This window comes from Lampetra planeri, chromosome 11 (genome assembly GCF_965212315.1).
Source record: "Lampetra planeri chromosome 11, kcLamPlan1.2.h2, whole genome shotgun sequence".
Taxonomy (NCBI): Eukaryota; Metazoa; Chordata; class Hyperoartia; order Petromyzontiformes; family Petromyzontidae; genus Lampetra; species Lampetra planeri.
In genome coordinates this window covers 4364436-4381050 of record NC_136117.1, presented here as the reverse complement: position 1 = coordinate 4381050, position 16615 = coordinate 4364436, and the positions used below count along the sequence as shown (strand labels likewise).

Sequence of the window (16615 nt, the reverse complement as noted above, 5' to 3'; positions counted from 1 at the left end):
GATCCACCAACACTCGCTGTCTCCACAGTGCTGGACTACAGATCTCTGCCTCAGCATTGATAATTTTTTTTGTTTTGATTTGGAGCTTTCGTGACTGCAGGAATCCATACTCTTTGGTTCTTTCGGTAAAGTCACGTAGGTAGAAATAATTTAAAATTCAATAAAACAAATCACGACGTTTCGATCGCAACACAAGCAATTCTCATCAGGTGGGAACACCACAGCAAGAAAAAATAACCCATTTCAGCATTTTTTCTAGCTACGTGACTTTACCGAAATAACCAAATAGTACACATTTTGTTGTTTGTGGTTTTTGTTTTGGTGCCATTTCTTAATTTGTTTGTTCATTTTTTACTTTGCTTGGTAGCCGGATTTTCATTTGCTCGGTAATGGCTGTAAATGATGGGATTAAGTCCTCATATGTAATTAATGTATGGCGTTATAGGATGCTATTAGCATGAATGATGCTATATAAAATAAAATATAATAGCCACCACCTCTCAACGTGATGAGAATAAGACGCTCCTGGTTGAACATCAATCCCAAAATATCTACCGTTTAATGGCTTGAATGTCAGTTCATGTTGGCTCAGGGCTGAGAGCCAATTTAGCAAATTCGTATATCTATGGCAGTCTTAGCCTACGTGTGGGATCTCATCTGATTTATCTAAAGGTCATCTATCTATACATCTGGGTTGGAGCGCCGCCCTGTGAACAAGGCAATCCGAGTCCAATTCCTGGCCACGGCTGACATCAGTGGAACGTTATGTCTATACTGGTTCTGGGCTTCCCACAGTCACCAACCACCACACTGACCGGCATGGTGAGAGGAGCGGTCACACAACCCTCATACCCAACATGTGGTAAGGCCTTTCATTCAGCAGTGGGTTCAGACACTTGACTCAGACTTCATTAGCTCAGCTGGTAAGGACCCAGTGAGCCCAGCAGCTCTGTTACGAGGACCACAGCCCAAGACCGTTCGCTGTGGTGGCAGCTGAACGAGGGCAGCACCGGGTCCCAAATACGCTGAGGTTGTGGAGGCAGCTATTGCGGCCGGCATCATCGAGTGTCGCCTTGATGAGATGGTGAACAACAAAAAACTTTCACCGTTGCAGCTGGAGACGCGCTGCTCAAGAACAAAAGTGGCGTTCATCCCAAGAGGTGAAACGGGGGCGAGCGGCTACTACGTGGCTGCACGCAGGACAACGCAGAGTGGGAATGTGCAAGCCAACGAGAACAAAAACGACTGATTATGAGGATGAAACCCACGGATAAGCAAGAGTGCTTAAAAACAAATAGAAAAAACGGGTCAAAAATGCTGTCACGAACGTATGAAAATATTTTTTTATCGTGCATACAAAGGGCTGTTTACTGAGACTAAGGGCTTCAAATGATCACTATTTGTATTTATCTATATCTACATACAACGACCACTGGTGAGATCATATACTCTAGGAATTATGGGATAATGGGGGAAAGCTGAACCTCAACCAGGGTACGAACTCTTTCTTTCCAGGTGCGAGTCATTTGAAAAGTATTGTTCATGGAACCTCCCAAGCATTCACATTTAAGTACGGGTTACGATAAATTATCTATCATCAACATAAGCAAACACCAGCACTACGTCTACGCATCTATCTCTATATATTCTGTCCCTTGGCGAAATGCACTATTAATGTACAAAGTTTATAGTGCGTGAATAGATTTTAATAAAACTTCGAACAGGAATTATTTAAAAATATATATATAATAAAAAGCGATACATCGTAAAACGTACAACTAAATAATAAAAAAAATCGATTGGCTACATTTAAAAGAAACATTTTTTCCGCTTTTCAGACCGTGATTCGTTTTTATGGCGAGTCGATGCATTTGAAATAGCTGGCTCTGACTAGAGCAGGCCTCGCAACGTGAGAAGTCACGCAAACGGATGCTCACGAGGGCGGGGTCAATCACAACGAGACCGACGAATGAAATGCGAGAACGTCGCCGCTTGCGCGCTGCAGGTTAGGACGACCGCGATGAGATAATTTTCACGACCGTCTTCCCAAGCTTCACTGCTACTTCTCACGGTGAAGGGAGCCAGCCACCTCTTCTCTCCTCAGAATCAGAATATTTTATTCACACTGGAAAAATCCGATGAGCTATGCAGATCTTTTTCACCGATGTCCAGCAGTTAGGGACGGGTCAAAAAGTTAAAACAAACAAGGCAAAAAAACACAATCCGAGTGCAAAGTATAGGAAAGGAAAGAAAATCATTACAATAAATACGTAAAACAGATGAAGTGTACGAGTTAAAATTTCCTGAGTACACCAAATACCAAGCATGGGCAAGGCAGCAAAACAACGGCAAAAACAGTCCCAGACAAAAACCAAGACAACACCACAGAGTCCCTCAATAAAATTGCATATTAAAAATAAAATTGTATATTCTAGCCATGCGCTCTTCCCCATCCGTTGCCCTCAACCTTGCCCATGTCCTCTGCGATTGATCAGAAGCGTTTTTTTTTATATATATGAAGCTTAATTAGCCACAACAAATGCTCATTGGCAAAAAGTTGTCCACTTGCTGCCAAACATTCCCATTAATGAAGGGCGCACTGTACGTCATGTATCCAAGTAATTCAGTTTCATGCTCTGAGTCAATAATTATGCCTTTTATCAAGTTAATAAACCCAATTTTCACGTGTAACAAATAAATCGACGTTCTCCTCTCGACGTAAAACGATATTATTTTAAAGTCGAGCCGCCTATCCAGATCAATATCACCCGGCTAGATTTGTGTAAATGAGCAAAGGGTAAATAGCCTCGTTCTGATGACGCTACCCTGAAGGTTGGAACCAGTCTAATGTTGTCTGATTAAACAAATGCTGGTCGACCATATTAGACTGATGGACTAGAACATAATTACGTGAGGTGGACTGATAAACCGGTTAATGTATTTAATTACTCACAAAATATCCATGTCATGGGATTTTCGAAAGTGAAAGAAGATCCATCACGACGCAAATTTTTTTTTTTTTTACACAATCGTGAAAAGGGTCGACGCGTCTTTTGGGTTTGTATTGCGCCGTCGTTCACGCACGTCCGAAGTTTCGCCCCACGCACCGCGATGCTTCTTCAGTCACCGAGTTCGCGAAGCTCCCGGCGCGTGGAGCACGCCGTCAAGACGTCAGGCCGAACAGCACGCGGTACGACCCGACGACAATAACACCACCACCAGACAGCACGTGCAGCAAATTGCCACACAGTATTCCCACGCCGACTGCGTCAAACGCACGCACATTCCGCTTCTGCACACGCTGCCTCTGCTGTACCTTGGAGACATCGGAGGTCCAGTGGATGCAGCTTCCCGCCAACACCACCTGGCCGGGCCAGCTCAGCACCCACTGGGCTCGTGGGGACACGGGATACGCGGCCACTGCCTGGGCCATCACCTCCTGCAGCGAGGCCTTCATGGCCCGCTCCACCTGCATGCAGCACGAACCGCGGGGTCAGGAAAGCTCACGCACATTCATCCGTGCGTTATATTGGTCCCTGCATCGTATTAATCCGTGCGTCACATTTTGATCCGTGCATCACATGGTGATCCGTGCATCACTCTGGTCCGTGCGTCACATTGGTCCGTGCGTCGTTCATGCAAATTGCATCACACAATCGCTGAGGAAACAAAGGAAATCTGCAAGACAGCCTGGCGGTAAGCTGGAGCCACCAACAATTAATTGCCCATGCTCTGCAGTCCTCTATATATGAAGATGTTTTCAGACAATTATTGTTTTATGCATTACAAAAACATAATGAATGGGGCCGGATTACTCAAGGTAAAACTGATTACGGTAGCATGTTGGGAGTTGACTACTAGACTGTATTTTATTCATGAGTCTGGTAGTACAATGTAATAATAATTTACAGTGCCTCGCCATTCCACTCCTGGATGAGAGCCCATGCTGTGTCAGTCACGAGGGTCGTTTGACCACAGCTCACCACGTTGGTCAGTGCGGGTTTGGTGAAGTCTCGTGGTATATTTTGACATTTGTTTTCTTTTCATTGCAAAGTATGGAACGACAATAGGTTCATGGTAGTCTGTAAAAAAAATGTTTATCTGACAGCAAAATCTATAACCAAAGCAATCTGCTTCTGAATGCACCGATTGCGGTCTTGTTTTCCAGCAGCATTCATTTAATCAGACAACTCCTGGAGCGACTCTGACTTTGTGCGTCTCATCAGCAGAATGGGGCCCATTACATAAATACTACTGGGATGCCTGCTGCAAGAGGCTCTACAACGTAGATTGCCTCGGTCAATAGTGCTCAATCAAACAAGGCCAGGCGGTCTACACGTGAAGACGTGAGTTCCTGCAAAAGTTTTAAAGGCAACAAAAACATTGGAGGCATTGAAGAAATGTTCAGACATATTTAACATGCGTGAATTGTGTCTGTGAAGTGCATGCAAAACAGTTTTCAATCACAAATATCTCCATATGTTTATGCATACATGAATGCCACCAATGTCAGCCAATATGTTTCCCATGACAAATACTGCCAAGTCCACGTGAACTTATTCTCTTAAATGACAGAGATCTTGCACATACTAGAATGCTTAAATCAGTAAAAAATAGTTTTCATAGTTCCGTAAACATATTGTCAGTGCTATTTTGATCAATATTGCATAAATGGGGCTTGATCTAATCAAGCCTCATGTGCAACATGTTTGAGATTTGCAAAAGAATGCGGGAATGTGATGACAATGGAAGTGTTAAGCCAGTTGATTGTTTAAGGACAACGGGCTATGGGGAATGAATCACATATCAGAACATTTACATGTATGTGTGAGATGAGTTAATTTAATAATCATTGACAAATTTTGTGAAGAAAGAGTGCGGTCCTGTTGAATGTTAAAGTAATTTACAGGTCATAGATGTCCATTTGCCAATCAGCCAGATCAATGTGCAAAGCAATGTATTTTTGTCTCTACCCATGTGCAAATGTTGCCATGGCTGTCAACATATTTCGGTATTCTTAGATTTTTTCGGTAAAGTCACGTAGGTAAAAAATTTAAATTAAGAAAAGTAAAATATTATTATTTTACTTTTATTCATTAAAAAAAAAAATGTACCTACGTGACTTTACGGAAAAAACCTAAGAATATGAATCCTTGCTGTCACCGAAAGCTTCAAATCTAAAAACATATTTCGGTTTTATTCCTTGAATACCTTTACTTGCCTGTAAACCCTTAGAGTTAAAAAGACAGGTAGCTTGTTGTTCTTCTTATATGTAGCTGTGCAAGGGCCTTTCCATATTTGATCATATTATACATCTGCCATCTAGTGGTAATATCTGGAAGTTAAATATTTACTTTGAAAATGAAGCCATGCTCCCGTTGCTCATGCAATGTTCACTAACATTGTTGAGTTTGCAGGTTAACTAATTTAACTTACTGAAATATGTACCTTTCTGTGTGTGTATATACATATGAGCAATGTCCTGGACTCATTGCAATTGTATCCTTGTGTGCATGCAACACAAATGACACTCTTGGCAAGCAAATGCATTGCAGAAAATTTACACTTTATTTTACTTCACCTTAACATATTAAAGAGTGGATTAACTAAACCCAAAGTAATTTCATTCGGTAACTTTATATATATAAAAAAACACTCCCACCACTATACTCATTAATTTGCAGATTCCTTTTCTTCATCACATTCGAAAAGTGAAATAACTTTACGAGCGATTTAAATGAAAAGGGGCAAGTCAGCATTCCGCAATCAGCTACGGCAAGTCACACAGCTAGTTACACACTGCAGATGAGACTGAGCGATGGGAGAATATAAATATGAAAAAACTACGAAAGTACAAGTTTCCCTTCTGCAAATGAGTTCTAAACCTTTGGCAATTGCTATGTGCAGAAATCTTGGAATAAATGGCAATGCAAGTAATGGATAGAGCACAATTACGATGACGTGATAAATGAGATCGGTGCAATGAAGAGGTCTGAGTAGGAAGTTGTTCTTGCTAATGGTGAATTGAGCAAAAAAGGTTATTTTCTTTTCAAAAGTCAGTCACTCCTAAGAAAAAGAGCATTGCATGGTCCTTCTCTCTTTTAAAACTCCGAGCCAGTGTAGAAAAAAATAATTCACATTCCTACGACAGGGCCATCAGGACCAACAGCAAACTTATATATTTTTTTACAAACAAGACAAAAGCACTGAATTCGAACTGGCTTATTTATTGATAGGTATTGAAAACGCACGCGTGTGTGTGTATGCTATACTGGTGCCTTGCGCACATTACATTTTCACAAATCAATGCAGCGAAAAGGATTGTATTTCAAAAGCGCCGCACGTAGACTTTTGGGATGAGTGTGCAACCTCTGAGCACTTTTCACTTATTCATGGAATATCTTTATACGACCCAACCCCATTTAGCTGCAAACAGCTTTTTTTTTTACAAGGAGGCAGAGCGGGATTCAGCGACAATGAATTATGGCCGCTCGTTAATTTTTTTTTGCATCAACACGCAGTGGACTGGATCTTGTACCGAGTGATGCCCGATGTTTGCGAAGCGACTGAAACCGTGGGTCTAATGTTGCCTCCAAAATACAATGCGGCTTGCCGATGTGTGGCCCAGCGCAGGACTGGGGCAGACTGTGTCCTTCATTAGGATTCCATTCATTAGACTGGAATAGGCTGCCAATTTCTGATTTGAACAGGCTTCATTGACTATCCGATAAGTGTAATGGGTCAAGTTTCACATTATGAAGAAATGCACCATTAACACCATTATTACAATTCTAATCGTGAGTAAACACGGCTCCAAGTCCTGGCGGTCTCCCTTTGCATCGTTACCAGAACCTTCATTGCGTCACGATGATCCATGGCTGTGACCTTGCGTCAATTTAGACCACAGGGATGTCCCACCGACAGAAACAGATGAGAATTAGCGACACGAGTGACATTTAGAATTCCAGGTAATGTCTGTCGGCAGTAACACTCCTCAATGCAAGAGAGATAAGTCGAAGCATTAAGGGCGTTTGCCTCGGCCGGCAATGTGCAGCCGCACTGCCATTATTCGCAAAGCCCGAAGTTCCAGCGGTCCGACATCACTCGCAAACATAATAGAAGTTTTTTTGGGTTAGATCGCATAAATATGTAAATGTGTCGCTAAAACCCGCCACCACCCGACACAGCCAACTAGTAAGGGTTGTCACGTAAACCGAACATGCCAATTCGTCACTAGTACAGCACACCGGTGTGTTGGAGAGCCAAGCCACAACATTTACAATCGGAGTACGACGTTTCGCCAGTAATTACAACTGGCTTCATCAGGCGACAGCCAGATTCGTGGAGAAGTCCACGCGTTTCGTTCCTTATATAGAGGCGTAGATGTGGTGACCACACTTAAGCGCTCTTGCACAAAATGGGGGGGGGGGGGGATTACTGAGTTAAAATCACTCACAAAGCTGCCAATGTGGCTCCTTTGTTACAAGCTGGGAGAGGGGGGAACGCTCAAGTTTGGAATTTACTTCTGCGCCACTGTGCGCTCCAGCGTGCAGATGCGATGATTACCACCGTCGGCTACGTACGGCGAGAAAGAAGTTCAACGTACATACGATGCGATGCCCCCCCCACACACACACAACCCCACCCCCCGGGGCTCTGATGTTCTCTCCACAAAGATTACACAATCAGTTTTAACACAGCAGCTACTGATCTTCACCCTCATTATCTGTATCCGGTCATCTGGAAAATCTTCATCAGAGCCCCCCCCCCCCCATTGTCTTCACTTATTGCCCGTAATTCCTCTTGTGCGGGTCTCGGGATAGAGAATTTGCACCGTGTTCCATGGCTTTCACCCCTACGCGAGGTTACAGAAGCAATCACATAGGAATAAAAAGCCATAAAGCACAGATGCAATTGTATACCGCTGCAGGCATCCCGTGTCTGGCAGACGCCCGGAGAGTGGAGACGCTTCTCTCGATCAACTCCCGCGTTTCCCGCCACGATGTCTTTTAAACAATAAAGTACTCGCGGCTGGGACAAACGAGAACTGTCGTCTCACGAATACTGGCGCATCTCATCCCCTCACGCGTAAACTATTCGCAAATTCGATCGTTTGTGTTTTGTCAATGCAATGTAGTAGTTGTGCGTTTCGTCTTGTGAAGGGAAATGAAGTAACACGTAAAAATAACCGGCAAGCTCCCTTGCATTTGCGGCGAATGTAATATTTGTTTAACATCAAAAGTGTCTATAAAATACATTGTTAATGATGCGTTAAGCTTTTATCGGTTACATTCATGACATGTCTGCAGGTATGGATGGGTGCACATGCATATTCCATCATTGCACAATGAATATATGATGAACAAACCAAGAGTCATCTTTCTACAATGGTATCACAAAGCCACCTCTGCTCCTCCTACCGGCAGTAGTGATAATATATGGGGTTTGCCTGCACATAACTTCAATACTCCAAAGAATGCATGCAAGGGATGACGTCTTTCAAGCCATGATATGTTCATGCCTGTGGATGATAACAGTAGCTCATGTGTCAGTATGGGCTCTGGTTCGCCTCAAGGGCCTCTGAGGACAAGGCTGTCTGGTTTTCTACCAGGGCTGAGAGGAGCAGGGTACCGTGGCTACGTGGTGCACGCGCCTTCCGGCATGACAGCGCAACACGCGCTACAAACAGCACCGAGAAAGTTGCACGCGCGTTGTGGCATCTGCTTTGGGGCAGTGTTTAAGTCACTGGGCAACCAACACGGTGACCCGAGTGCGATTGCCAGCAGTGGATGGCTATCTTTGCTGGTGATTGAAATCAGAACCATCCTGGGCCTCCCCGATGCAGTCTGAGCCTCAAATGAGTACCGAGAGCTGTGTGGAATCATCAGAACTCGGGAGACAAATGTGTCCGGGCGTGGTGCCGACTGCACCGCACCTTCGTGCCCTGTGCCTTAATTGGTGCCGGCTAACGACGCTTGCCCCGATAATACAGGGTGTTTAAAAAACATGGACCCCATTTGAAATCGCTATATCTCTGCAACCACGAACCGCCCATGGATGAAACTCTTACCACTTGAAAGGGTGGGGCACAGAGTTTAAAATTATCAGCGCTAGATGCCTCTCCCAGCGCACAAACAGCCCCTAGCCTCAGTCATTCGGAAGATGGTGACCCCGCAACACAAGGCGCTTTGCGTTCTGCAGTTCAGCAAGACTGAATCCGTTATTGCGGTGCAGCGTGCGTTTCAATGGCGTTTTGGCATTGATCCGCCAATGTCAAAGAGAATTCGTCGTTGGTACCGACAATTTGAGGAAACAGGCTGTTTATGTAAGGGGAAGAGCACAGGGCAACCACGCACCTCTGAGGCGTTTGGGACGAATTCAACTATCGTCTCGATGTTGTCCATACAGCAGGTGGCGGGCACATAGAGCATTTATAAAATGGTTAGTAAAACTTGATAACTCATTAAACCGTTTGTAACGTTTTGTGTAATTGTAACATGTTGCCATCGTGAAATATACTGCTTTGAAATTGGGTCCATCTGTTTGAAACACCCTGTATGTCAAAGTGTCCAAAAGGTGGGGAGGGGGGGTGCTTATCTTTGTGTTGGAGCGAACACCACACAGTCTATGTGAGCGTTTCATATCACCACTCCCCAAACGGAGGAATATAACCGTGCCTCAGTAAACAACAAACTGGCATTCTTCATCTTTGTGCAAACCCGCTCGCGCTCGCCTTTTCTATATTATAAAACCAAAAGTCGTGTACAGCACACCAAATTCACTGAAACAAATAAGAAATATATATATTTGTTTGAGACAGACACAATAGGGCAAAAAAACATCAGATTAATGTACCTTTGATGATACTAACAGAAGGCAACTGGGATTTTAAAATATATTTTTGTTAAATTGTTCAATCATATATTTTACATCCAATGAAATGTGAATGTTTATAGTGTAAATACAACACCACAATCTTAGTACACTCTGGACATATATACACACACTCACACATATTTCGCACATATGCATACATATACAAATTATAGGCTGTCTGTCCATTCGTCCATCATTGCCTATAATCAGATCTTCGGAGTCAAACGTGCTCGCTGAAGAATACAGTCACATAAAGATGCAAATGAGAGGTTTGGTGCAGGGAGGTGAGGTCTCGGGTTGGGAAGCCATTACATTTCACGGCCAATGTCGAGTAATGTATAGAGCATATATAGTAAGTAAATACACATGAGCGGACACACACACACAACGTACCTGCATATATACATCAAACGATGCGATAGCATCCTGTTATACAGCACCGTGGCCTCGAAGAGCGTGCGCTGTGTGTGTTCGGAGCGTGAACTCAGGGCAGGTGCAGTCGCTGCGAAGAATAGCGCAAGGTGCATTTAGAATTCTCAGGGCTCAAGTGTCTCTATCAGAGGCTCAGGCGGCCAGGCTAAGGCACATGTGAGATTCTTAAAGGTCTCTATTCATGTCAACAACTCAGAGCCAGAATAAATCACCAGTATGATTCTTAGGGTCGAATGATAATGCCCATCATTCATTTACATTGGTTGGTATAAAGACTGTGGCATCCACCAATTCGAGATTGTTAATATTTTTTCCATTGTCTTTATGCCTTTATTTCTCAAATTCAATCTTTAGATGGGGTAAAAAAAAACATCTTCTATGGTCCCTGTGAATAACGTTGATAAAAGTGGAGCCTTCTCATCTGTCACCTCTTCTGCAGCGTTACTGCCTTCATCCAATATCACTGTACGTGGTTAGTATTGCTTCTGAATAGGATTTTTCAGAGGCCTTTGGATTACGAGAGCTTGAATACCTTCGAATGCGTTTTATTTTCGACAAAAAAGAGTATAAGCATAACGGTACCTGGCACACATTAGTTTGTATATGTTTTTTTCCAAAGCTGATCGTCTGTAGGTGAATGTGATTGATGGTGGAGAGAAACCGTGCTAAAATCTGGCTTGCCCGTGCGGTCGGTTGGCCTACAAATAATCGATAATTATCGTGTTCCCAATAAGATGCGTGGAACAATGCATATACATGCAAGAAGCGTTTTATTTTTTAATCATTTTTCAAGGAACTATTATCACATGTTTGGAATCTGAAAGGTATTGAGGCCGCTATTATACTTCCAAATGATGACATCCCTAGTTAGACCATCTGGTTCAGGGTGTTTCCTTGTTTTTCATTTTGTGAAGGACAGGGTTTAATGTATATCAAGCATGACAAACGAAACTTCCTCCTCTTCATCTAAAAAACGGTTAAATTCTTGGTATAAATATATCTGTATAGAATGACTAACCATCTAGTGCATGATAAAAAGAGGAACTTGGAGTAGATTAGGTAAAATATATGTAATACTGGCCTTCTATGTTGTGAGAGGAACCAGTGGTATTCAAATCTTTTTCCTCTTTTCGAGAACACATTTGTGGTTGTATGATTTTTCTGCATAATTTTTTCCGCAACCATTTGCAGACGTAAAATTGCCTAATCGGCACAGAAAAGCACATCAATTCAGCTCCCAAAGCAGCGATGGGCATCTTTTTGTTGTTGTAGAATATTCACAAACAGAACTATCGGGTAAAACGCCGTCCTACGGCGCTATCGAGATGACAAGACTTTCGCTGTGGCGATTCATCATGCACTGGGGTTTGCCGAAATCTGGCATGCCAAAAGTAACCAAATAAAATAAATAACATAAAACACACGTTGTTGGCTCTAGCCGAAGCATACTCCTATCCTTTATTAAGTGAAGGTTTTAAAAACAAGAAGGCGCGATGATGAAGTGGTAACCAATTACTGTAGTTTACGATGTCAGACATCACCTACAGATTAAATTTGTAAGGCTTATCATCAAACCAGAAAATAAAAGTATTGCACATTTTGTTGTTTCCTTTTAATTATTTTGTCAAAATGTTACATTTAAGTGCTTTCTTCGCAATTCTTCAAAGCTGGCTTATTGCTTCTTTGGGTCAGCTGTTGTACGTGGCCCTCTTGGCAGTAAGATCAATGGTGTTGCTACACCGACATCATCATCAACGCGGGCATCATCTCCGTGTCGTTAAATCCCACTGTAGCCATTTTTCCAAAGTTGGCAAAATATCTTGAAGCAAATTCCTCCACCGAAACAACACTAATTGAATGAATGTGGCGCATTTGGGATAAGAGTGTTACACTGTTGGCAAAACACACACTGCAAACGCAGACGGCACGAAAGAAAAAAAGAATACTGCGGCAAAAAAATTTGCTGCAAAACCTACGACTGTATACGACTCCAAAATTTAGACGTAGAATCATATGTTTTGCTTAAACTGACGCGAGATATAATTGAGGTGATACATTATATATTGCAAGGCGTGATATGAGATACTGCAGCTAATTATTGAATAGTTGATAGTTTGGTTGAAACAAACAAATTATGGAATCTTTGTAATATGCCACAACAGAAGAATACACAAAAGGCTCATATTTTAGAAAGTGCCCCATATTCAGAGCAGTGCTTGTATACGGTTGTCAATACAGTTCCTTTACTTAAACATTTTCTTTTGGTGCATGCGATTAGAACAGTCGGGATTTAGGCACTGGAACAAAGACAATTGTTCAATGTTATTTTCAAATATGGGATTTGAGAGACCTGAACAGAAAAGCTTTCTTTAAAATGTCATATATGATGCAGGCGTGATGAGGAAAGGGCATTGTCTGGAACGTCGCATATTATATAGTTTTCATTTTAAGGCCATATTTTAATGCATTTGTTGAGTTTTTTCATTCTATGTATATTGAAACATAGATTTAAAAAAATATTATCTATCTTTCAATATTAAACAAAAATCGGTTATTTTTATTTCGAAACATCAGAATGTAATATTGTTTTTTTTTTCCCAGGGTCTCATGCATTGTTTGGCAAATTCCCTTTAAAAGGTGCGTTTATCGTGCAGTAGAACACCCATGCAGATGCCAGGATAACCTTCAAAAGTCCACACCGATACCTCATTAAACCACTTTCTGAAGTGCCATCTCTGGACCACCTTTCAGCCGAACAGGTTACGAGAGTCTAACAGGACAAAACCTTGGCCTGTAAAAGCGCTGGATTTACAATCGGGGTGCCTCCAAAACGTGCCGCAGAGTGTCAAAAAAAAAGACTGGAGGAAACGCTGATGAAATATTTGTGGAGCGGCACTTCGTACGTGTCATTATTAAGATTGACTTTGCCCAACTAAATGGTTCACTGCACCACCTTGAGCTGAGATGGTCTTTTTTCTAAATTGCTCGGCGGCAAAAAAAATAAATGAGTGAAAGGTGCTGTCGCTGCTGCTGCTGCTGCACAGTTTGATGGCGTACGCACTGGGAGGTGCAATTACGTCAAAAAAAGCACCGTTGCTTTTATGCAAGAGGTGAACTTAGCAAAAATGTTGCACTCACAAAAACGTACGCGCGTTCGTGCATCTGCACACGTATAAGTAAGTCCAGCAATAATATATCACGCAATGTATATTGTGACTAAATACGTATTTATTCTAGATTTCATTACTATGTTGCGTAAAAATGTCACCAATATACTTACACATATACACCGTATCACATGCACATATTTTAAAAAAACGCAGCCATATACAACAAGACCATCCGTTTCATTTACGTGGGAAATTACATTTGGGAACCGGGCTTATATTCACATAATATGGCTTAACTCTTGCATACTAATTTCCAATCACATAAAAAAATACCATACCTCTCAAAGAATTCTTCAAGTGGCTAGCTTAACAATGTGCACAAACACATACAGCGATGAAAGAGATCAATTTTAGCCGCACGGATCGCCAAGGCTGTTAGCAGGGCGACTCTTAAGGATAGGGGTGTGTGGTTACACCAGTGTGGTGCTGGTGGTGGTGTGGTAGTCACCACGCAACATCTCACTGTTGTGGTTACACGAGTGTGGCGGTGGTGTGGTTGCACAACCACGCCACATCTCACTGCCGCCGACACATTTAAAGACACTTCACCAGGTGCGCATTTGATACTGAGACAATCTAGGTGAGGCCATGTTCAGACTCCTTGCTAATGTCGATGTGCATGCATGACTGGTAAATGCAACCCACGTAACTAGGATATCACAGGTATGATAAATCTATCTATCACAAGTGTGTCAATCGCTGCACCATCGCACACACACACACACAAGGCACGTGTTCACGTGCAGCTAAAAAAAGAAACACGGGTAAAAAGTAAATAACTCTTCTTACCTGGCATCATCAACTCTCCTCGTAGCTTGCGGCACGAGGGAAGAATATTTTTTGTTTCACTTATTATTCACACGTTAGCTTCCAAGTCAGAGTCACCTTGCTTCTTTTCACCTCTCCTGCTCCTCTAACCACCGCCGCCACCACCGCCACAACTGGGCAATTGCCAGCCGAAGTCACCCACGACCGACAAGGGGGGGGGAGAATGGTTGGGTTGGGGTGGCTGAGTGAGAGTGAGCCGCGGTTATTTTCAACCGCAGCCGAAAGCCGCTCGACAAAGAGAAGTGGGTGGCCGGCAGACGAAGGCAATCTTGCAGACGGGCGCTTTATAAGCCCGGCCCCACGCTCAGCAAACGCAGTGGCTGCCCAACTGGCTCGCTCGCAACTGTTATTCTTGCAGGCGCTCAGATCGAGAGAGGAGGGAGGGGAGGATGAGATGGGAGAATGGAGAGGAGAGAAGAGGGGGGGGGAGCAGGCAGTGAGAGAGAGTGAGAGAGAGGGAGCAGGAGAACACCGGCACACGGCGCCTGCCCGCTGAAAACCCAATTACTGTCCTCGAATAATGGGAGTAAACACAGGCAGGGAGCAGGGGGCTGCGAGGGGAGGGTGGGCAGCAGAGGAGGAGGAGGAGGGACAGACGGAGGGAAGGGAGGTTAGCAGAGATGGAGCAAGGGATGGGGAGGGCGGGTGAGAGTCGTGCAAGGGGGGATGTTGCATTGCTGGCAAACACTTGGATGCATTTTTTTCTCTGCGCTACCAACTCCAAGTACGTGTGGGTTGTGTGTGTGCGTGCTGCGCGCGTTTGTGAGAGCGCGCGTGTGTGTGTGTGGATTAGGAGGAGCGGTGGCGCAGCGGTCAGCGCGCTGCGTAACAAACCCTGCGGTAGGTAAATATCGCCACTGGGGAGACAAAGGCGACCGGGAGTGGTGCTCGCCACCCACCCCCTCGTGTGCCGTGCCGGCCTTCATAGGTGCTACTCGCTAACAGCACTTGCCCCAACAGTCTGTTAAGGCTACAACGGGGGGGGGGGGGGGATTGTTGTCTTTGTGTGGTTGTTTAACTTTCTGCGCTGTAAGCCCACTGACTCTGGTTCAATTCCCTGCCATTGACGATAATAATCGAGGGGGGGGGGAGGCAATTGGGCGTCTCGATCTACACACGAGGTTGCCTCAGCCTCGCGGTGGTGTGTAACTCAGCCTTTAGTGACTACACCTGCTGCAGTGCGTAAAAGTCACCAATGTGGAGGAGACAAAGGCTTGCTGGCTACTGCGCTGTCCACCCCACCAACCACCACCACCCCGCTAATGGCACTTCCACCTGCGGTCCTGAAGGCTGAATCGGAGATGCTCCAATGCATTTGCTGCCTGTAACATGCACGACGCGCGAGTGTGGCAACACAGTGATGGAGCTCGCTTACCTTTTCATCTGGGAGACGTGGATAATATTCACGGTAACGCACGGTGCTGGTGATGATTGCTATCTCAAACTGACCGGTTCCCTGCCAGCTTTGCCCAGCATAAACTTAGTACCTGGTGCAGTGCATGAGGTCGACAAATAAATCTTTGATGCGTTGCTGGCTACACCAATGCCTCCCTCCTCCATGCCAGTCTTAATACATTCTCGCTAATAGCAAATTGCCCAGAAGTATATATTGTCCAACGAATGGAGGGATCTTCACCTTTTTTAAATGTATGTTTGGGTAGGGGTTGGAATCGTGGTTCGTTCACAGCCTTACAATTCTGGTGACAGATATTTACATTCTTGAGGTGCAAATGAATTGATGTGTACACCTGGCAAGGGCCTCCCCTGGGTCTGCTCGGCCTAAAACAACGAGTACCCGAAGGACTGCCTGCGTTGCTGGCCATCCCATCCAATCACGTGCTGTGGCCGCCTTAGCCGGTGCAGACGAAGGTGGACTCACCCCAACAGTCTACGAAGTCCCATCAGGGCATCTTTGTCAGTGTGTCTATGTGTGATTGTGTATGTTTTTTTCACCCACAACAGATCCACAGATTCCCGGGTGTATCAAACTGTCGAACAAGTTGAACGCCTCTACAATCCAGGATTCTCTTCCGCCGACTTTTCTCAGCAAAAAAAAAAGCTCAGTCCAAAAAAAAACACATTAAACCCGCTCATTCTCACAATTCACTGCGATTCCATCGCTTACTCCTCAGCCCCACGATCGCGCTGCCCTCACCGCAGACCGGTAAAACACGCGGAACTTCTGCAATCTCGCGTGGAAAAAAAAAAGTTTTAAAATTAAACTGAAGATTGCTCTCTGTAAAAAAAAAACGTGCGTAAGTGACATGTGCCACGATTGTTTATCGACGACCGGCGGCGCGTATTTACTT

At 44.0% G+C, this 16615-nt stretch overlaps 1 protein-coding gene across 3 annotated transcripts in view; it reads right to left on the bottom strand.

Annotated features, from left to right (window-relative positions):
- Positions 1–16615, bottom strand: part of LOC144721221 (dynein axonemal heavy chain 3-like) — an 814808-nt gene that overhangs the window by 312209 nt on the left and 485984 nt on the right. For all 3 annotated transcript variants that reach the window (XM_078598660.1, XM_078598658.1, XM_078598659.1), the window contains one exon: positions 3317–3469. In XM_078598660.1, coding sequence (XP_078454786.1) covers positions 3317–3469 — 153 coding nt within the window. The remainder of the gene's footprint in view (positions 1–3316; positions 3470–16615) is intronic.